General features: G+C 36.3%; 1 protein-coding gene and 1 pseudogene across 3 annotated transcripts in view; one reads left to right on the top strand and one right to left on the bottom strand.

Moving 5' to 3' along the window:
• Window positions 1-9,613, bottom strand: part of LOC149806091 (protein CFDP2-like) — a 50,287-nt gene extending 40,674 nt beyond the window's left edge. Inside the window, exon 1 of the mRNA XM_089935121.1 lies at window positions 8,449-9,613. Within this exon, the coding sequence (XP_089791247.1) occupies window positions 8,449-9,613 (1,165 nt within the window). The remainder of the gene's footprint in view (window positions 1-8,448) is intronic.
• LOC149806089 (ras-related protein Rap1 pseudogene) overlaps window positions 1-24,210 on the top strand; it is a 332,158-nt pseudogene that overhangs the window by 112,225 nt on the left and 195,723 nt on the right. Inside the window, exon 1 of one of the 2 annotated variants that reach the window (XR_016419851.1) lies at window positions 13,468-13,659. The exons of the other annotated variant lie outside the window; for it this stretch is intronic. The product of XR_016419851.1 is annotated as a ras-related protein Rap1 pseudogene, transcript variant X1 (transcript). Of the gene's footprint in view, window positions 1-13,467; window positions 13,660-24,210 lie in introns of those variants that run through there. 2 annotated transcript variants of the gene reach the window in all.

Genomic DNA, 24,210 nt, shown 5'->3' with positions numbered 1-24,210 from the left:
AATGACTCTTTAGAAGCTTTTTTTTTTGACTCTATCATTGCTTTGCGATTGCAATAAAATTGTCATGTGTTGTGTACAATAATAGAAAAAAAAGTGGACTTCATGCTCTTGACCTGAAAGTTGATGCCAAGGCCATATGAGTCACTAGCAACTCTATCTTTAAAATAGGAATTGATCTTTCTTTTACTAAACTGATCATAAAAATCCTATGGGAATATTCAGCATGGTTATTCATGTAATCAGGCCTAGGATTGCTACATAGTTACTTATTTAAGCAGGGTTAGGTTTCAGTATAATGTTAGAGCTGATTCAACATTAATGTAATATCTTTCGTTGATGTAAAACTTATCGAGCCAATCCGTAGCATTCAAGGAACTGTATATGATTATGTAAGTAGTTGATAAAAAGGTTACCTTTTGAAATTTAGTGAATATGCCATCAATCAGGATTATTACTAAAAAATTCTTTCTCTAAGCCTAACTTTCAGTTCTATAAAATCTGCTATTATTAAGATGTGAACTGTGTGATACGTAGAGATCCAATCAGCTACTTTGCAATGCTAAGTTCCCAGGGAAAAATAATTTTCTCCATCAAACTAAAGTATAGATCGTATAATCTTTTTACTGCCATGGTATTGCCAATTTACTTCAACAACGGAACCTTTAATAACCAAGAACTACCCTAGTCATGCAATAATTCCTAATTGATAAATATAAATGGCACAGACAATGGGCGAAGGCGTAAAGACAGAAATGAAATGTGTATTCATTCTCTAATTTATGCAACCTTTAGGATTATTTTATTTTTAAGGAGACAGGTCACATAATGTTGCCAAAATTTAGTCTTTTCTAATTTTATTATTGTAGAACAAGTCCAAATGATATGAAGGTGGGTAAATAAATGAGACCACTACTCCCTAAATAATAATTTGTCTGAGAGAAGATGGCTCTTGATTATATCCCATGCATTGTTAGTTAGTCAGCACGAAGCATAATGTCCTAAAATTCTATAAAATGGTTCCCTTTACATTTCAGATAAGGAATAAACAACTAACCGATAGCAAGTGTTCATTAATATAATTTAAAATAATTCGTTCTCTTCATGCATTCTCTTAATAAAGAAAGAGGTCCTTAACAAATTCTTCATAATGTAACCATTTTGACTTTGACATAATAACGAAAAATACTTTTAAGCACGAAAATTATTAACTTTAAAAAAGCACAAATTCTATTACCATATTTTGCTTCAACAAATAGGTAAAATTGCCTCTTAATATAATATGAGCGTAATTGGAAAGATATCAGCGATTCTTGAAATGAAAAAATATGTGTTTTCCATAAAACATAGAAACTGGAAGCGATGCGGCTTTTACAGATAACTAACGTACGCTTATGTTCGTCAAGATTCTTTATAAAATAACGGTTTGAAATCGGCACTTGAGCTTGGTTCAGGAATAAATATCGAACCATGAATGGTTTTAAAGCCAGAAAACCATTCTTCAGGTTTGGAGATCAAACATAGTACACCATGTTATAATAATAATAATAATAATAACAATAATGAGGACTTTGTATAGCACCTAATCTTTAGAAGCTCTAAGCGCTTTATAACATTAGACAACACCTATAAGATAAAAAAAAAATAATAATATTATTACAGAAACAAACACCATGAAATTCGAAAAAAAAACATAAAAAATAAAAAACATGCTGAGAATATTTCAGGTAGGAAACATTATTAGACCTTTAAGTTTGTTCTTGCAGTCGAAATAAGTGAGGTTTGAGAGCCCTCTTGAATGTGATCACTGTGTCTTTGTGTGTAAGTTCAGTGGGCAATTCATTCCACATTGCTGGGCCTTGGTATGCATTAGAACGTTGTCCATATGACTTTGTTTTCATAGTGGGAAAAATGAGTATACGATTGTCAGAGGAGGAGCGTAAGTATCTTGCTGGTGTGTACACATGTTTGAGATCGGATAGGTATGTTGGACTAGAGTCCGACAGTGAAACGTAGCACAGAGAAAAAATGGCGTGTTTGATTCTGGATCGAATGGATAGTCAGTGTAGGGTACAGAGCAGCGGGGAGGTGTGCACTGATCGTGGTACTCTAAGTATGATCCGAGCAGCTGTGTTTTGAACTTTTTGAAGTTTCTGGAGTAGATATTGAGATGAACCAGACAGAATTGAGTTACAGTATTCTAGTCTTGAAAGTACTAATGAACACACAAGTGTTTTAGTGGCATCAACTGAAAGATATTTGCGAATTGAGCTGATGCGTATCAGCTCAAGATATGCAGCCTTGCATATGTTCATGACATGTTGGTGCAATGTGAGAGTACTGTCCAAAGTAACACCTAGGTTTCGTACTGATTGTGTGAATTTAATGTTGGCGTTGCTGATATTTTTTGTTTGAGGTAAAGGATGTGAATGAGAAAGTCTTTGTGTTGTGATCAGTTATGAGATGAACCAATTGACTTGTAAATGGATTTAATTTCTTTCCCATTATTGATGTAATAACCTTCAATATATGTACTATAGCTGACAGCAAAATATTTTATTTTATTTTTTATATCCTGTGCTTAATTTCCTACTGATCAAATATCATTAATGTTTGTTACGAGTGTATGTTATTAGGCAATAATGTCGGATGCGAGTGTATGTTATTAGGCATTAATGTCGGATGCGAGTGTATGTTATTAGGCAATAATGTTGGATACGAGTGTATGTTATTAGGCATTAATGTTGGATGCGAGAGTATGTTATTAGGCATCAATTTTGGATGCGAGTATATGTTATTAGGCATTAATGTTGAATGTGAGTGTATGTTATTAGGCAATAATGTTGGATACGAGTGTATGTTATTAGGCATTAATGTTGGATGCGAGAGTATGTTATTAGGCATTAATTTTGGATGTGAGTGTATGTTATTAGGTATTAATGTTGGATGCGAGTGTATGTTATTAGGCAATAATTTTGGATACGAGTGTATGTTACTAGGCATTAATGTTGGATGCGAGTGTATGTTATTAGGCATCAATTTTGGATGCGAGTATATGTTATTAGGCATTAATGTTGGATGTGAGTGTATGTTATTAGGCAATAATGTTGGATACGAGTGTATGTTATTAGGCATTAATTTTGGATGTGAGTGTATGTCATTAGGCATTAATGCTGGATGCGAGTGTATGTTATTAGGCAATAATGTTGGATACGTGTGTGTTATTAGGCGTTAATGTTGGATACGAGTGTATGTTATTAGGCATTAATGTTGAATGCGAGTGTATGTTATTAGGCATTAATTTTGATGCGATTGTATGTTATTAGGCTTTAATGTTGGATACGAGTGTATGTTATTAGGCATTAATGTTGAATGCGAGTGTATGTTATTAGGCATTAATTTTGATGCGATTGTATGTTATTAGGCTTTAATGTTGGATACGAGTGTATGTTATTAGGCATTAATGTTGAATGCGAGTGTATGTTATTAGGCATTAATTTTGATGCGATTGTATGTTATTAGGCTTTAATGTTGGATACGAGTGTATGTTATTCGGTGCACACAATGATGACCTCCTGTTTATGACTCGGTTTCTTTTTCAAGGACGACAACAAAATATTACGAATGGAAGCATGTGTGATTTTATGCCAATAATGCAAAGATCGTTATTTTTGTTAATATATTAATATTAAATTCTATGGGAAATGAATTAGTGGTCCATCCGTAAAACATCAATCAGTGAAAGGTTTCCTTTTGTGCAAATTTCATATGGCGTGAATATAAATAGCGGAGCATTTCATAAGTCAAGGAGCTTCTGAATTTGTTCATAATGTACATCCATCGTCTAATTTCGGTGGATGAATTCGCTGTATACACGTAAAAATGAAAACGAGAGACTTGGTAAGTTGAGGGCATTGCTATCTTATATCCAGAGAAACAAAAACAAAATCGTAGGTTGAAGTAGAATAATAGTCCTGATATTAATGTGCTGACGTCATCGACATCAGATTCATGAAATCGAAAACGACTATTTGTTTGAAAATCTCGATAATATATCAAGAAAAAGACATTGAGCTTCTGGATATTAACAATAAAACCATCCATGAGAAAGAAGATTCAAAGCCATGGTTATTTGACATGGGCATCTTTCAGTGCAATGAGGATACAATCTGGCATCGGTGGAAGAAAGTCATTGCAAGCCAGGGGTTTTGCAGTCTAATACGTGATTATATATTGGTATCGGACAGTAAAACCCTTGGTGAGCGATGGTGTCCCATGATTTGACAGCTGGACGGAAATAATCATTTCTGCTGTTACGGATAATTCAAAGATGTTACAGAACTCGTGTATTTGAACGATATCTAAATACATATTTTTCAGGCGTTCATGACTGAATGACATTTTCTTCCCGCACAACGGGGAAGACGTCGATTAATATGAATTAAGTCTCTCTAAACAACATGAATACTTATCTAATTTTCTACAACTGGTTCACTGATAAAATGGGCCAAATATACCCAAGCCATAAGTAATCCAGACAGGCCATGCACACACGTATCAGTCGCGTATCAACTTATACAACAAATTTGAGAGACTCGACAGTATTGTTCTTATTTATCTGCAATCTCCCATGAAATGCTGACAAACCATAGCAAACAAATGAAAACGATAATAATATCATTTGTTTGTTCACCTTCTCATAAACATCGTCATCGTTTGAATATTAGCAAACAAACATGTCTGCAAAAATGTGGCGGTTAAGAGAAAAGGAGTAAAAAGAATAATATGACGTACAAGGAAGCAGCCATTAAAAAGGTTGCATGCTATCTGCATTACAGCTGTGACTGCAGATGGGAATATGAGTTAACTGATTTTCGGACTAATGGAACCAGCATCAAAGGGCTGATAAGACTTTATAGCAAATGAAAAGATACAATTACTTTACTATGCAAGTTAAAAATTTATGTGCTTTAATATTTATTTGATTTTTTAATTTTTATGGCCCCTTTATAACATATGCTACAGGCCCCACACTAGCTTAATTTGGCACTGGTTCCACTCACAAAAGGATCGATATATCGGTATAATAAATATTACATGGTACTGAAATGGCCGCTGGGCAGTTCATGGACTAGGTAGTCAACACAAAACGGCATCTGGACCTCAGCTTCACTTCGAGTCATATACCTTCCCTGTGGGTGACTCGCCAACTCGTTATCAGCCTTATGGCCCTAATCAGCATGCAGTATTTTTTATTAAATACACCGTTATATGAAGCATGCACAGCGCGATAGTAAAGCCCCAAATGCAGTCGTTTTTCATAAATTTCACCTTTCTTCCAATATAAGTTCGTAAAGAAGGAAATGATTTCTTTTTATAAAAAAAACAATAAAATAAAATAAAAACTATCTCACATAAACGGTCTTTGAAATGATCAATATATTAGTTATAAACGACGTTCTAGTATTCAGATTACAGCTAAGAAGTGCCGACATCTCCCGTAATTTTTTTTTTTTTCCGAGAGTGCTCTAAAAGTAGTGACGTCATGCAAACGACACATTTCGCTAGTGAAAAATCTAATAAGAACGACATTAGCACAAGGCGGAAAAATTGACTCGAGATGAAAGCAGATCTGAGACGTTTTAAAGTAAATAAGCTTGTACACATATCATAAGCAATATGCTTGACCTTTCTCCTTCATTTCGAATACTATTTATCTATATTTGGAACAAAGTAATTTAGAATAATATCGCATGAGTGTCATCTACCGTATCTGACGTAGCGCAGTTTTGGCTTCTGTTTACAATGGTGACGTTATCAAATCTTTTGTTATTCGTTTCGGCTGAAATCGATTTACCCAGGAATGTCGCAAATAACAACGAATTAATTTGTACGCACAAGAAAAATTGCCGCGTTTCGCAGTTCGAGGGAGAAATTACATAGTTCATAATGCGATGAGAGAATAATTACCTGCAGACTGGAGAATATTCAAATTCGTTTATTACCTAGATTTGAACCCAAGTCTGCAGGCCACGGCAACAGTCGCCTTGCCTGCACGAACCAACCCCTATACCCACTCGACCAAGCATATACCCCTCCCACCAAAAAAAAAATGATGGAAAAAGTCACTTGTAGAAGCATTCGTACGTAGACAATACGCAAACATATCTGGATGACGACACAGGAAATAACTCTCATCTAATGCACACTCACTCCGGATTCTTACGACAGAAATTAGTTCATATAGAAATAAGTATAGACATGTACAAACATACACCAGAGAGAGCGGAAAGTGCTATCCCTGGAACCTGCATGAGGATGCTTGATAAGTAAAGTGAAATTAGTATTTTCATATTGCAAAAATATGTTATCATATAGGTTAGAAAACATTTTTAATTCGTTCCCTATCAAGACTCGAACCCAGGTACGTGGGTTACGGCAGCAACCACGATAATATTCACAACGTTCTCATACTTTCCGTAATTGCAGCGTTGTTTTGTCCATCTATGTGTTCATTATCTATGTTCTAATACCTACAAAATGAAGGCAAAGCCACAACTCTTTACAGATTTTCATTGTTTTAATTTTATCACACAGAACACACATACTATAATATCAATGAATTGCGGGTATTCTTTTCCTTGGCTGATTTCCGACATTTTGTCCTTCTCGTTATGACATTTTGTTAGGGAAAGTTTTGTATGAAGGAAAGTTTAACGTACAGTCTCCACTCGCTGTCAAGAGTTTATATTTTGATATCAAGGTCACTAATCCATTACATACGAATATTGGCACACTACCTCAAAAAACATGAAAAAAATCCCAAATAAAATACGTACATTTTCCGATACGAGATATATTTTCACTGATGATTTTTTAAAAATTAATGTTCAGATCCATGCACACTGTTCAAGAAGGCAAAATTAGTTAATCGTATCCTTTCATTATCTGTTTTTGTGCGTGGCCTGGAGGTTGCTTTAATTTATTCGAAATTATTAACACACAGACACAGACACAGATATATATATATATATATATATATATATATATATATATATATATATATATATATATATATATATATATATATATATATATATATATCTGTGTGTGTGTGTGTGTGTGTGTGTAACTTGCTTTTATCCCGCTCTTATGGGTAATGATAGTATATTTGTTAGAATACCCAATATTGGTTATTGTCGAATGAATAATGAATTACCGTGCTGTGATATTTAGCTTCATAAATACCAACTTAAACGATACTAAGACACTCGCGAAAACATTTACCGTGTTATCTAAATGCAAAGAGCATGTTTAATTGATGAAAATAATTACTGAAGAATAGCAGGTGTACTTTGAAACAGGCGACATTTATTTTTAATCGCCCTGAGAAATACAGTAAGGAAAGAACTAATGGGTTACAAAGAGCAATTATCGCATTTAATATAGCTAGCGGTTTCAAAGTCCTCTTGTATCTCAAAATTGCCATTCATTTATTTGTCATGATATAGTAGCATGTCCCATACTCGTGTAAGATGATCTGAAAACGATTTCTTTATAAGATATGTTGTTGTTGTTGTTGTGGGGTTTAACGCCATTTTTCAGCACACGATAGGCTATAATGGCGGCCATTATTAATGGTGAAGGAAGAACCCGGGAAAACCCCGGGAAAAACCACCGACCCACGAGAAGCTGCTGGCAAGCTTTCTCACATGCCAACATTGGCCGAATCCAAGACTCGTACACACGCAGACAGAGGTGAGACGGCAGTGATCCGTAAGGGAGAGCGCTTTGGACCACTCGGACACTCAGGACCCTCCTTATAAGATATGTGGGATATTTAAAATGTTTCGAATATTAGTGCGCTGGGCAACAAATTTCTTTGTTTGCATTTCGCCATTGCATCTTTTCGAAGAACTCAGTATGCATCTTTTCACATTTCCTCGTTTGCTCCTTGGTGAATCTTTGATAAAGGTCATCATCAATCCTCTCTGTGCCGTCCGGTACTTGAGGTGACAGCAAGGGAGCACCATTTTGGTCTGTCGGCTGCTGTTATAGGGGCGGTCTGCAGGGTGAGGCCTCTGGTCTTGAGCTCTCGCTCCACGGTTCGGCACCAGGTCTCTTTGGGTCTGCCACGGTTCCTTTTCCCCTGCGGAGTCCATCTCAGTGCCACCCTTGGTAGTGCGTCAGGGGGCATTCTGCAGACGTGGCCGAGCCATCTCCATCGACGAGTTGCAATGGTCACAGCGATGGTGCTTGCGCCTTCTCTGTGCCGGAGTTCCTCGTTCGAGATCATGTTTGGCCAGAAGATCCTCATGATCCGTCGCCCGCACTTGGTCTGGAAGACTTCAAGCTTGTGTTCTATGTTAGCAGTGGTCTTCCAACACTCTGACCCGTACAAAATGACGCTCAGCACGTTGCTCTTGAAGATACGGATCTTCGTGTGGGCACTGAGGTTTGTTGTCCTCCAGATAGGCTTCAGCATTGCTAAGGCTTGGTTGGCCTTGCTGTTGGTGTTCTGGTACACCGTCTTCATGTCTTTCTGTTCTGCTGCTGCCTCCGCCTCCTTTGCCAGTCTCTCTGTGTATTCTCTCCTGTCTCTCCTTGCTGATTTCTTCACCTCCTTGTCTTTTCCTCTATACTCCTTCGAAGTTCTCTCTTTCAGTCTTGGTGACTTGGAGTCCAAAAGAAGTCTCTTCTTAATCTGTCTTCTCTCGTCTTTGCGAGTCCACGTCTCTCCTGATATCCACTCTGTCTTCTTGCTATTCCTATAACCTAAAACTACTTCTCCTGCTTCCTTCATTACTCTGTTGAAATTGCCGATGATCAGCGCTGTCTCATCTTCTAGAACGCTAAAACTATTCCTTAGGGCCAGTCTAAACTCTTCCTTCACTTTTGGATCTTTCAGCTTGGCCACATCGAAGCGCTGATTCCTGGAGAACCCTATCCTAACTTTCCTAAGCTTCAAAGTCACCTTGGCCACCAGAAGACTATGGTCGCTGCCGACGTCAGCGTGCCGCATCACTCGCACGTCGTGCATGGAGTGTTTCCATCGGCCGTTGATGATGATGTGGTCGATCTGGTTCTGATTTCTGCCGTCTGGTGGCGTCCATGTGAGCTTGTGGATGTCCATGTGCTCGAACAGGGTCCCTCCTATGACCAAGTCATTCTCTTCACAAAAGTTGACCAGTCTTTCTCTGTTGTCGGTCATCACACCTACTCCATGGCGCCCCATGGTCCTCTCTCTGTCTTTATTGTCGCAGCCGATCCTAGCGTTGAAGTCGCCAAGTAGCAACAGCACGTCATGTCGAGGAACGTCCTCTAAAACGGCTTGAAGAGCGTCGTAGTAGGTGTCTTTGTCCTCTTCTTCCGCGTCGTCTATTGGTGCATAGGCCACAACAACAGACAGCTTGGTGTGCTTGGAGTTCATCCTGACGTACGGCAGGCGCTTGTTCACTGGCTTCCACTGTAGAACGGTATTGGTCTTGTTCTTGCTGATAATGATGGCGACCCCTTCTCGGTGGTCATTGTCCTTCCTTCCGGACCAGATGATGATTTCTCCGGAGTTCATCTTCTGCTTGCCGGCACCAGTCGATCGTGCTTCTGTTACACCCATGAGGGTCAAGTTGTAGTGATTCAACTCGCTCACTGCTTGTGCCAGTTCCAGTCTGGTTGAGTATTCGCACGTTCCAGCATCCAACTCTGATCCATGCTTTTGGCGTCAGGAGTTCCGCTAACGGGATGGGGACGTCCTTGCGGTTTTGTTCTCCATCCGTCATAGAGCCAGTTGCCTGGTCTGCTTCGCTCCCAGTGCCGGTTGTCGTTTGTTCCCTTGTTGTCGTTTCCGTAGCAAGAGTTGTTTTAACGGGGTGGGGTTGCTAGCCCCACGCCCAGCCCTCCTCCTTTTTCAGCCGGGCTTGGGACCGTCCTTGGCGGAGTTTTTTTGGATAAAGGTACTCAACAAAAAATACACTTGGAACTAACGCAGGGCTGTGTGAAGGATATTTGAATGTTGTGTTCCTTCAGGAAGTGGGCCATGATCGTGCGCCGATGAGTTGTCATAGAGTAGACGAATAACTCTGACACTGGTGCCGGGGATGGTAGTTCAGTTGTGCTCTAAAACTTGTCTGGCCATACTTTGATGACATAAAAATGGCAATTGACACGAGCAGAACCAAGCACAGGTTCGAGTGTACGCATCTATAGTACACACATTGGAGCTTCAGATTATACTTAGGTATATTAAAACATTATAATAAAATATCTTCTACAGCGTATATATCATCATCATCAATTATCTCCTACAAAGCGGTTACTTTCTAATCAATAATCGTAGACAAGGGTCTTCAGGAATGCATCTCGCGACCATATTTTAAAGAATGAAACATCCACGAAATATTAGGGCAAGACAGTAAATTACATCGGAAAACTTTATCCATGCAGGTCTTGATATCAGTCAGAGAGTACCCTAGAGTTCTAGGATTTTACAGTATGGTCTTCATATCAGTCAGAGAGTACCCTAAGAGTTCTAGGGTTTTAAAGGATGGTCTTGATAGCAGCCAGAGAGTACCCTAAGAGTTCTAGGATTTTACAGTATGGTCTTGATATCAGTCAGAGAGTACCCTAAGAGTTCTAGGATTTTACAGTATGGTATTTGTATCAGTCAGAGAGTACCCTAAGAGCTCTGATTTTACAGTATGACCTTGCACAGAAGTAGAATTCTTCTTCTTCAAAGAAGCAAAAGGTCATACTAAAGAATTCAGAACATTTCAAGTACGGTCGTATTTATTCTAGTCCGATTGACTGGGGCATTACGTCATCAATCAGAATAGAGTTAGACCGCCTAAGTGTCATTTTTCAACTTATATTCATGAAAATGTGCAAATGCTTCAATCTCATCACTGTGAGGCGTTTGGCAGTGAATAACTAAATTAGCTTTGATCTAAAAGGATTAAAACAACTGGTCGAAGTGTTTGGAAAAATCTATTTCACTCAGACCAGAACACAAGCTGATAAAAATGGCTGCTACGTTTGTGTCTTTCGTGTGCTGTACTGGTTTATAAAGCGTTGTGCATGGAACATAATTAACGGCAATAACTTAAATAGAATCGAGTATTTATCAAGGCGTGGTTGTCAGATTTGAAGCAAGTTTTTGTCCGTAATTTTACTGAAAGCCATATATCGCGAAAGTGATGCTGCGCACCAAAGACACTGCAGTAGTGGCTATTTATCTCCGCGGAGTTTCTTGTGGGAGAAACTCTGATTTCTTAGAAAAACTTCTACCAATTGCTGCAGTTGGCTTACACACAAAGCCGCCGCCAAAAATCATCCCGCAGTAAGCCATATGCTTGCCACGTAGGCTGTTGAGATTGGTGATTTGTCTTTGAGTATCGCTGCATAAAGCAGCTACAAATATTGTGTGTCACCAATCTCCTTTTTGGAGATACTGTGGTGCCATCTATAATATGAGAAAGAAATAGACTTGTAAATGAAGCAAAATTCTGTATCATGAAAATAACATATTTTGTTTTTGAAAATTTAATACATTTACCTTTTCCTCATAGTCTTTATTTCTTTTGGCCCAACAATTGGAACATGTCAAACTACGGAACATAGTTATCACACACGTTATGCGCGACTAAACAAAACACACCGCAGTGATATAAAATACATTATTTGATCTAGGTGTGTATAAATTTACATTGATTACTATACAATATCACGTCCATTAACCGGTCTGTCATTTACCTGTCTCCCTACAAGACTGAGTGTCTACAGTAAAGAAGGAGAAACTTCAACGTGTTTTATATCACAATGTGAGAAATTACCAATAGAAACAAGAAACGTCAAGATCATTGCGATGACAGATTGCTTTCAGGAAAGGATTATGCAACTATAGTTTTGATCAAAAGTAAATTAATATCGCTTAATCCAATGAATTGATAAATTAAAAAAGTAATGTAATGAGAATATAATACATGAAAAAGAAATTACATAAAAAGACAGAGGGAAATAATAAAAGAGAGAGAATGTAAATCTTAATTTTATCTGAGCAACATTTCTTATATAGTTCACTTTTATTATTGTGTCTCATGACTTAAGGGCAGTAGTGCTTAATTTTACTATTTCAAAAGTCTTAGATCAGTTAGACTTGAGAATCGACAATTTGTTTTTGTTAGGTTACGATTAATTTGCATGCATTTACCGGATAGTTTTTACAAAGCAATGTACATCATTTACACAAATGTAGACAAAATTCCAATTGTTTCAGTTGGGATATAGTATAATTCCACACAATCAAAACTGTGAAATAAATAAATTTGAAGATTGATAAAATGCAGAACAGTTACATTGCATCACGAACTATCTACTAGACGTAACCGTTACTATTATTGTAAAACAGGTTTCAGAAACAATGGAAGCATTAATCAACTTTATTCGGTTAGAACTTGATTGTTATTTACCAAAGGCATGCATTTTAAATTTACAAAATGTAAAAAATGTGATAAAACAAATTAAAAAGCACTGAACATTACCACTTCTCCTCCCCTCCGCCTGACTTTCGTTGTTAAACAGCTAGTAAGAACCCATATACGGAAGGAAGGAAAAGACTGAGAGTTTGTAGTATCATTTCCAGCATTTCACTCCCATTTTATGATCATGAATTTCATTTTATCATCGGAAAAAAAAATTGATTGCCCGAATTCGAAAGCCCATAGCGTGATGTTCAGTCTTTAAATAGTTATAGGTTTTTGCGGCGGTATTTTTCTTACACTTTAGAGCCACCTGGCTCCCTTTGCAAGGGTGGGATACATAGAGAAAACGCGATCTCACATTTCAAGTGCATTGTAAATAATGTAGGAGTTAAACAAGATGAAAATATTGTCAAACAGTTTAGATTCTATATTAGACTAAAACGCTTTTGAACAACTTAGGTTTCTATAGCGTGCAACCCATAGCTGAATCTAAGGTCCTACGGCCGAGGAGACACATATATGGACATTGTAGTATTAGTTTTTGGAGATTTTATTTTCATAGCAACATCAAATTAATGGTTGATATTGGATGTGCATTTGTCTTTAAGGCATGACCTTACAGTAGAAAATAAGAAAACAGTTCAGTCTATTACATCATAAGATGGTTGGACAAGGAATTAACGTATCGCAATACAAATATTTGTAACCAAGTTCTTCAAATCCCATTAGTCATTTTGAGTACTGACAGAAGTATCAGCCAGGTAAATTACACAATAACATTTGCCTGAATAGGATGAATGAGGCGGTGTTAACTAGTCTCTAAAAGATGAAGGGAGCTTAGGAATAATTACAGCTGTGACAATTTAACAGATGTTATCGATATTTTTAATTCTAATTCAAGAACCACAAATGAGAAAACTGAGGTTAGTATCATTTCGTTAGATCTATTTCTGCCTCTCACGGCAGCATACTCGAGAAACATTTAATTGGGAAAAGGAAAATGTTTTAAATTTAGCCCCTGAATGGTTTCCTTTGGAAATATAGATTTCGTGCAAGTGGATGAAAAACATATGTATCGTTTGTACGCACCAACCCACACATCGTCTCAACTATGCAAAAAGAAGGATGCAACGTAATTGTGGATACAGGCATTCGTGCGTAGCAGACACACTCGCATGGCGACCAGGTAATTAACTCTCATCTCAGTACATCGTAAGATAGTAACTATGTATTTCTCCGAGCCAAATCAAGGTATAAATAAGTTAATATAGACGTTTACAAATATACATCAGTGTATATATATATATATATATATATATATATATATATATATATATATATATATATATATATATATATATATATATATAACTAGACAGGAAATATTCGATTTGCTAAACGGTCGCTACGGCATGTATCGGAATCTGGCTCACAACAGCCTGCACAAACTGGATCACCCGTCTAAAATAGAACTGTATGACGAATGTTTCTATCAATTAAAGTCTAAGTCCCAGAAAACGTAATAAAACAAAATTAACATTGCAAAAGCCTATCACTTAGAGTGAAAACGAATACGATAGCACTGACATTTAGATACGGAAGTCATGAATGAATATTTATGGTAATTAGAAGAATTGATTTTTTTTCATCCAGGTTTTATCAGTACATGTACCGTGTTTATACTTATACTTTATACTTTTGAAAAGAGATACCAGCTGAAGAACGTTACGGAGAAAATTATAGCTTACGTTGCCACGGAACACTGTGAAACTGGTCAAATGGTATGAGGGAGTGCATTGAATTATTTATCTTCTTGTACTTATCAATAATATTTTGTTTGGAAATATTGAGAAATTTATGTCTAGTGTTCTAAGCGATAAAAAAATAATCTAACAGAGATGGAACTGTTGGTTTCCGGTAGATTTGTGTAACTTTCGGGCTTTTGTAGATGGCCTCTTTTGTGCAAAACAGTGTTTATTATTTATGACAAGTCTACAATAACTTGCAGACATTCTAATCAGATTCATTATTTTCCTTTTCTTTGTCGCAATACACAACGTTCGGAACGTCTCGTTTCCGTTCCCTAAGGAGATTGGATATGGATCCATTTGTGTGTAGTTGTCTTTGAGGATATTAGAGCAGACTTTAAATCAATATAAAGTCAATAAATTAAGCTTTGAATATATGACATATTATCGTCTTTATCAAGTCAATACACTAAGCTTTAAATATATGACATGTTATCGTCTTTATCAAGTCAATACACTAAGCTTTGAATATATGACATGTTATCGTCTTTATCAAGTCAATACACTAAGCTTTGAATATATGACATGTTATCGTCTTTATCAAGTCAATACACTAAGCTTTGAATATATGACATGTTATCAGCTGTATGAAGCTGATAAATAAGGTGTTATAGTATATAACTTATTTGCTTACTGTCTTTTAAAGAGAGTGAAATTAAAGGTAGTAAGCATCGTTATTTGCCTAAACATACATAACTCAAAACTGAGTAAACGGAAAGTGTTTACGTCTAGCATTTTGTGTCTTCTTGTTAATTTATATTAAATTTGCGTGGCTTGTTAGTTAGTTCATGTTTTTATTTCATCATAAGCTATGGATGGGTAATGTAAAATTGTATCTTATAGGTGACCTTGCCTAAAATCAAGTTCGCCTTGTGCCTGACCAAAATCATTGATATTTTATTCTATGAACAAATAATACGTAGCAATTATTTTCTTTATGAATATGGGTTTAATAATAGGATTATTATCAATAGAAGTAAACATTTATCTTAGTCTGAGTCAAGGACATTGTGTTTACCACATTCTTCATGTCTGAGTCAAGGACATTGTGTTTGCCACATTCTTCATGTCTGAGTCAAGGACATTGTGTTTGCCACATTCTTCATGTCTGAGTCAAGGACATTGTGTTTGCCACATTCTTCATGTCTGAGTCAAGGACATTGTGTTTACCACATTCTTCATGTCCGAGTCAAGGACATTGTGTTTACCACATTCTTTATGTCTGAGTCAAGGACATTGTGTTTACTACAGTCAAAGACATCGTTTACCACATTCTTCATATCTGAGCCAGGACATTGTATAAACCAGATTCTTCATTATAATTTTAAGAACATATTTCATATTGTAAATATTTGGAATCAAGAATGAAATTGCCCATTAAGTAATAGTTTTCTTTTAGAAAATGTTAATTGTAACCTAGATTAGGCTGAGGAGTAAAGAATCTAGTTTACTGGAAAAATTAATTATTCTTGCTATAACATCTGAGCAGAATCAAGTTGTATTATTGGTGTACGGTATTTTGAATCTAATTTTTCTTCTCTGGAAATACAAAGTGCTGAAAAATAATATTCTTGGACACAGGAACCTGGATTTATTGTGAAATTCAAATAAAGATATATTCTTGGAAAGTATTATTGTGAATAAACCAATGACTGTTGGCACATCGCCACGACACAGGCCATTACGGGCACATCAATACTTCCAGCGTTGGATGTTTTTAATACAACTAAAATTGATTGAAAACTTTAATTATTAGGACTTGTGTATGGAATTCGAGGAATATTTGGGATTTAATTCGCAAAGGTTATTTTATTTAAAATTCACTTTGTAATTTACAGGAATAAATTATTTGTTTCTATTTACAACGCTTGTTTAGAGCGTCTGTATTGGATGTGGGAGGTCGCAGGTTCCAACCCCGCCGAGTCATACCAAAGACTTATAAAAATGGTACTAACAGCTACCTCGCTTGGCGCAGCATTAAGATGTTAGTGTTAGGAATGGTCGACCTGGTGTCAGAATAATGTGACTGGGTAGGAAATGATTTTACATATCTGCGGCATTATGCCCCAGTGCTGGACATCACTATAAACTGCCACACTGCAGACACCGTACAGATATGATTGAAAAAATTATTAACGCAACGTAAAAATCCAAATCACACACACACACACGCACACACACCTTGTTGACTTTCGCTGTTTCTTTTTTTTTTTTTTTTTTTTTTTTTTTTTAATACTTTGTTTAAGACTATAGGGTCGTAACATTCTATAAACTTGGCTAGATGCTCATTGTAACATGAACTCGATAATATTCAACATGTCATTGTTACGTGAAATCGAGAATCTTAACATTTGCATGTTCTTGACCGTTACCGAAGAACCATATTGCTAACTTATAGTCTGTTTCGTGTCCTTGGACTGACCATGACGTTCAATTTTCTTCATTTTTTATTTCTGGTAACTATTAACCATCGGGTTAGTTAGCTATCTTGGTAGGCACACCTGAATAATTCCTTCTAAGATTTTTAAAGATACCATTTAACTCTTTGTCTAATATAATAAAAGTTCAAAATTAAACATTTTGGAAGATTTAACACCCAAATGTTGCTCGGTAAATTTAAGTGTAGGATTTAATTGTCCGTATCCTTGGTTAACGGTTAACCTGTCATGGCGTGCATGGAACTGTTGTGCTGACCCCAGCAATTGCACTTACTGACCTGCATTGAACTGTGGTTGTTAATAATAATTGTCCTTGTCTATTTTGTCGTCTGTTCACTTCGCACATTGACAGCCAGTTGAAATGCATGCATATTAAAATGATAATAACACTGAAGAACGTTTCAAATTCGAAATTCCAGTACGCATCTGCCAGAGGATGTACTTATTTTACTTAAATTAGCGTAAAATGTTGTATATTTGTCCTGTAATTTTTATGATTTTTCAATTTATTGCTCGTCAATGTGCATCAAAATGAATGTAAAGGCACCAGGTCTTCCTGCCCTCGCTCGTTGTCGCGAACTGTGGCTGAAATACCCGTGACTACCTGCAATACAGTTTAATCGTGTTTTATTGTAATCAAATCAACGGAAGTGATCTCAAAACGATCGATAAATGTCTGTGCCAAGAAGAGAAAATATGACTGACATAAGCAGCATCGAAGGTCATGACTGAAGTTTACTCGTGTTCAAAACGATTGGTAAAGCAGGCTTAAATAAATATTCATAAGAAACAATGAAATCTTATCGCAGGCAACAGTGAATGAAAAGGAGCATAGCGGATTTTCACTCGTGGATTTCTACGATGGTCTACACTGATTCTTAAATAATCAGTTAAACATATGAATGTTCGGAGTTATCATTCAAGTTTTTCAAAAAGGCAAGAACATCGTTTATACTTTTACCCTTGATATACCCTCTGTAAATATAAGTGTTGGATTTAATTGTCCGTGTCCTTGGTTAATGGTTAACCTGTTGTGCTGACCCCAGCCATTGCAATTATTTACCTGCATTGAACTGTGGTTGTTAATAATAATTACAAAGGCCTCGCGTACGAAGCTGCCTATCAAACTTCTATAAAATAAGGCTCACCTCTGAGAGTTTGTTATGAATCAATGATGGCCATAACCGTAGTAGACATATTACCAAATCTGCCTACTGCAGAACGTACACCCATATATGCGGACGCACAATGAGAATGCTGATTTTTACCTTCACTGTTCGCAGTTAGGCTAGAATTTGACACGAGCGAATACCGTTTTAAAAACATTAAAAAATTGCAACTATATGAGTCTGAGCCTGTAGCATTATTGGCTGTAACATGATTAATTTGGGAAAACATGTTTGACACAGTTGCTAAATCTAGCTCTTAGGGAATCAAAACTCTTAGCAACGTTCGGAGCAACTGCTTCGAGAAAACAATGGACACCTACTCTTCTCACATGGGTCGGTATATTTTATTTTAACTTTGTATGCTATATAGATGGTTGTTCTAGGCTGGAGTTGTTTTTTGTAGGCTATATAAGTGCTGCTTGTAGGTCAGATAAGTGGTTGTAAGCTAGATAGGTGCTGATTGTAGACCGGATAAGTGGTTGTAGGCAAGATAGGTGCTGATTGTTGGCCGGATAAGTGGTTGTAGGCGAAATAGGTGCTATTGTAGACCGGATAAGTGGTTGTAAGCTAGATAGGTGCTGATTGTAGACCGGATAAGTGGTTGTAGGCAAGATAGGTGCTGATTGTAGACAGGATAAGTGGTTATAGGCAAGATAGGTGCTGATTGTTGGCCGGATAAATGGTTGTAGGCTAGATAGGTGCTATTGTAGACCGGATAAGTGGTTGTAGGCTAGATAGGTGCTGATTGTTGGTCGGATAAGTGGTTGTAGGCTAGATAGGTGTTGATTATAGGCCGGATAAGTGGTTGTAGGCTAGATATGTGCTGATTGTTGGCCGGATAAGTGGTTGTAGGCTAGATAGGCGGTCGGTTGTACATGTGATGCTTTTGTATATACATTTGTGCAGGAGGTAAACTAAGAAAGCGAGCAGTTTTCAATCTAAACTTTCATGTGTTAATTGCACAGCTCCGTTCAATAGCTTGCTTATGAAGATAAAAGAGGAAAAAGTAAGATAAGGACTTGGATCTGATTTAACATTATACATAGCAAAACTAATCTGGGTACCGTTCTTCGGGAAAAGGAGCGACGCAGAAAGGACAAGACGATACACAAAGTTGAGACGAAATGAATATAAAAGAAAAGTGACATTAACATTTCAACACTCTAAGTAAGAATGTGTTTCACTGACGAGTCCTCATTAATACTTCAACACTAAGTAAGAATGTGTTTCAATGACGAGTCCTCGTTAATACTTCAACACTATAAGTATGAATGTGTTTCAATGACGAGTCCTCATTAGTACTTAAACACTATAAGTAACAATGTGTTTCAATGAGGAGTCCTCATTAGTACTTAAACACTCTGAGTAAGAATGTGTTTCAATGACGAGTCCTCATTAATTTTTCAACCCTCTAAGTAAGAATTTGTTTCAATGCAATTATAAGTCCTTAGTAAAACATCAGCACTCTATGTAAAATGTGTTTCAATGCCATGATGAGTCCTTAGTAACACATCAGCACTCTATGTAAAATGTGTTTCAATGCCATTATGAGTCCTTAGTAACACAACAGCACTCCATGTAAAATGTGTTTCATTGCCATTACGAGTCCTTATTAACACATCAGCCCTCTATGTAAAATGTGTTTCAATCCCATTATGAGTCCTTAGTAACACATCAGCACTCTTAGTAAAATGTGTTTCAATGCCATTATGAGTCCTTAGTAACACATCAGGACTCTATGTAAAATGTGTTTCAATGCCATTATGAGTCCTTAGTAACACTCTGATTAAGTATTTGCTTTAGTGACACTTTATCCTTATTAAAATTTCAACACTGTAACCTTTAATGTCATTTTTGTCTTCATTAACAAGACGAACATTAGACTGTCTAGACTGTCTGGTGAGAGGATCGTGTGCTATTTTAAAGCATTTTCTAAAGTGTTTTTTCTTTCTAGGCAATCTAAACATATTTTCATCTTTCATCATGACATAAATGGTGAGAAAACTAATAAATAAATAAAAACAAATGCATAAATAAATACAAGGTAGAAAAATGTCCAAAACTCATACTGTCTTTGTTAAGTCCAGCCAAGGTTCTCCATCATATGGTTTCCAGATTAAAAGAACGCTTTATCAATGAAAAGTTCAGCTCATAAAATAACACGCATCTTGTTTTCACTGCTGAATTTTTTAATACTACTGACCTTTTTATGTTTCAATTATTTTATGTGGTCATACGACAAAATATATTTTTCAGAGATTTGAATTCGGCAAGTTTCTTGAAGTAGTAACTAACACGCTTTTTGTTTTTGACCATATTAAGCTTAAACAGAGCTTATACGATGACTACTGTTCAAACGTCATGGTATCATATTACCGAGCTCTGTCATGCATCTGTATCAAACTAGATTATTTGTTTACCATGATCGGCTTGCAGGGACTTTTCATTTAAGGGGCTTACAACTTATTGTTTCCCAAGTCTGGGCAAAATTGGCTGTTATGAACTACATTAGTCTGAAATGGCCTCATCCCGGAATAAAATATTTTGAGGACTTAATCAGCTCCTTGTACTTGTTCGTAAGTCGTCTGCGCGATTTCTCAAGCCAAATGAAAACATAAAAAATCAAAGCAAAAAAACAACAATCATGTTACAACAACAATGATTCTTATCGGGAGTGCTTTCAATAGATTCGTGTGTCTTAGAAGCTTTTATGAATGATTGATATAGGCCAAACACTGTTCGTCCTTTTATGGCAAATATTAAATAACTTGTGCATTCTCATTAAATACATTATTTTTTGTTCCCATTACATAGCAATAATACCTAAGGTCTGGCACGAGCCCTCGTCTCCGTCGCCGTTACTCAAGACCCTTTATCTGAAACCTAATTTAAAAAAATTATATTTTCTTCAAAGCTTTCAGAGCGGATACTTCATCAATATAGAAAACTGAAGGAAACAAATTGTTTCAAATTGTATTGTTGATTATATTGTTACATGTAGCCATAATCTTCCTTTCTTAATATTTTGCGACGGCAAACTTGAAACACAAGAATGACATCAAATTACCGATATATACTCAGGTACTTTGATATTGGCCACATCATGCAGATCCATTTCGTTTTAATCAATTAAAGGACTTAACAGTATATGCAGTTTTACAAAAGATGCGACGGCTTCATGTTATAAGTAATGTGAAATCAATAATTTTCAATCTCTGTCTGTTTTGATCATTACCGAGGAGTCCAATTGGCTTTCTACAGACACTAATATCCACAATGACGCCAAAACGACTCAAAAATATTAGGAAATTTATTATTATCAAGCCTTTCTACTGAAAGCACGGCATCATCTGTGTTTGGTATCCCTATTATTCCTACGCAGGCATGTTATCAAAGTTGTTGGCATGCCTTTGATACGAAAAACACACTCATTCAAAAAATTTAATCAGTAGAACTTAAAAACAGACTGGATTTCTTTCATTTATTACAACAACGTTAGCAAATCAGTTACAGCAACAGTAAGGATTATAGGCTTAGAAAATGGGAGTTTAAAAGGAAACATTTAAGAATATACAGTTGTTTCGAAACAATGTAAATTATCACTACAACAATCTGAGCAAAAACTATTCTGAAATACGCACAGATCTTTGTCATATCACAACATTTTTTCCAGTTTGTTAAGCTTTAAGCTTCACTATTGCAATTTTTATAAAGACTAAAGTTTTGATGCTGATAATTGGAATGAATTAACATTAAGTTCGCTTGAAAACTGACTCTCATTACCTAAATTCAACATTATATGTTTGAAATCATGACGTCAGTGAATAAATAAATAAATCTATGTATCCGTCCTTTTTATGGATGAAGAAGCTTATTAAAGATCCAGTTCATTATATTGACAATAAGCGTTTCTGATAGAATGGCTTCACATGCATATTTATCCAGTTCATTATATTGCCAATAAGCGTTACTGATAGAATGGCGTTACTGATAGAATGGCTTCACATGCATATTTATCCACTTTATTATATTGCCAATAAGCGTTACTGATAGAATGACTTCACATACATATTTATCCAGTTCATTATATTGCCAATAAGCGTTTCTGATAGAATGGCTTCACATGCATATTTATCCAGTTCATTATATTGCCAATAAGCGTTACTGATAGAATGGCTTCACATGCATATTTATCCAGTTCATTATATTGCCAATAAGCGTTTCTGATACAATGGCGTCACATGCATATTTATCCAGTTCATTATATTGCCAATAAGCGTTACTGATAGAATTGCTTCACATGCATATTTATCCAGTTCATTATATTGCCAATAACGTTTCTGATGGAATTGCTTCACATGCATATTTATGCAGTTCATTATATTGCCAATAAGCGTTTCTGATAGAATGGCTTCACATGCATATTTATCCAGTTCATTATATTGCCAATAAGCGTTACTGATAGATTGGCTTAACATGCATATTTATCCAGTTGATTATATTGCCAGTAAGCGTTACTAATAGCATGGCGTCACATGAATGTTTATCCAGTTCATTATATTGCCAATAAGCGTTACTGATAGAAGCATATTTATCCAGTTCATTATATTGCCAATAAGCGTTTCTAATAGAATTGCTTCACATGCATATTTATCCAGTTGATTATATTGCCAATAAGCGTTTCTGATAGAATGGCTTCACGTGCATATTTATCCAGTTCATTATATTGTCAATAAGCGTTTCTGACAGAATGGCTTCACATGCATATTTATCCAGTTCATTATATTGCCAATAAGCGTTGCTGATAGAATGGCTTCACATGCATATTTATCCAGTTGATTATATTGCCAGTAAGCGTTACAGATAGAATGGCTTCACATGCATATTTATCCAGTTCATTATATTGCCAATAAGCGTTACTGATAGAATGGCTTCACATGCATATTTATCCAGTTCATTATATTGCCAATAAGCGTTACTAATAGAATGGCTTCACATGCATATTTATCCAGTTCATTATATTGCCAATAAGCGTTACTGATAGAATCGCGTCACATGCATATTTATCCAGTTCATTATATATTGCCAATAAGCGTTACTGATAGAATGGCTTCACATGCATATTTATCCAGTTCATTATATTGCCAATACGCGTTACTGATAGAATGGCTTCACATGCATATTTATCCAGTTCATTATATTGCCAATAAGCGTTGCTGATAGAATGGCTTCACATGCATATTTATCCAGTTCATTATATTGCCAAGAAGCGTTACTAATAGAATGGCGTCACATGCATATTTATCCAGTTCATTATATTGCCAATAAGCGTTTCTGATAGAATGGCTTCACATGCATATTTATCCAGTTCATTATATTGCCAATAAGCGTTACTGATAGAATGGCTTCACATGCATATTTATCCAGTTCATTATATTGCCAATAAGCGTTTCTGATAGAATGGCTTCACATGCATATTTATCCAGTTCATTATATTGCCAATAAGCGTTTCTGATACAATGGCTTCACATGCATATTTATCCAGTTTTTTATATTGCCAATAAGCGTTACTGATAGAATGGCTTCACATGCATAGTTATCCAGTTCATTATATTGCCAATAAGTTTTCTGATAGAATGGCTTCACATGCATATTTATCCAGTTCATTATATAGCCAATAAGCGTTACTGATAGAATGGCTTCACATGCATATTTATCCAGTTCATTATATTGCCAATAAGCGTTACTGATAGAGTAGCTTCACACACATATTTCGTATCGTTTTGGAACAAAAGAAAACACAAGTAATCTACGTTTTGTAAGTAGCTCGATATGGAAGCTTTCTGAATGACACATCATCCATACCAGCGAAAAAGATCAAGTCATTATAGCTGAAATTAGTATCTGTGAATAGTCGTCCTTTTGATGTATAACCTGAAGGATATTCATTTTCGGAACATATACGTTTGTCTTAAAGTTACATTTCCGTTAGCGATATACCTCCGCCATACCATGGTTCCGTGTAACAGCCTGCATGGACCTCCACCATACCAAGGTTCCATGCAACGAACTGCATGTTCCACAACTATCCATGCAATAAGCTGCATGGACCTCCACTATGCCATGGTTCCTTGTCACAAGCTGCATTGACTTCCACCATGTACTAGTACCATGTAACAAGTTGCAAATGAACTAAAGGAGATGTAAAATAGTACCGATGCACTGTCCTGCCCTTAATGGAGGCAAACATCTCAGTGGGTAGAGCCATGGACTAGCAACTGAAACGGTGCGGGTTTTAATCCCACCAATGGATCAGCTCTAA

The sequence above is a fragment of the Sinohyriopsis cumingii genome, chromosome 2 (genome assembly GCF_028554795.1).
Source record: "Sinohyriopsis cumingii isolate HCF-2022 chromosome 2, ASM2855479v2, whole genome shotgun sequence".
NCBI lineage: Eukaryota > Metazoa > Mollusca > Bivalvia > Unionida > Unionidae > Sinohyriopsis > Sinohyriopsis cumingii.
Note: the sequence above shows the minus strand (reverse complement) of the source record. Positions and strands in the feature narration are given on the sequence as shown.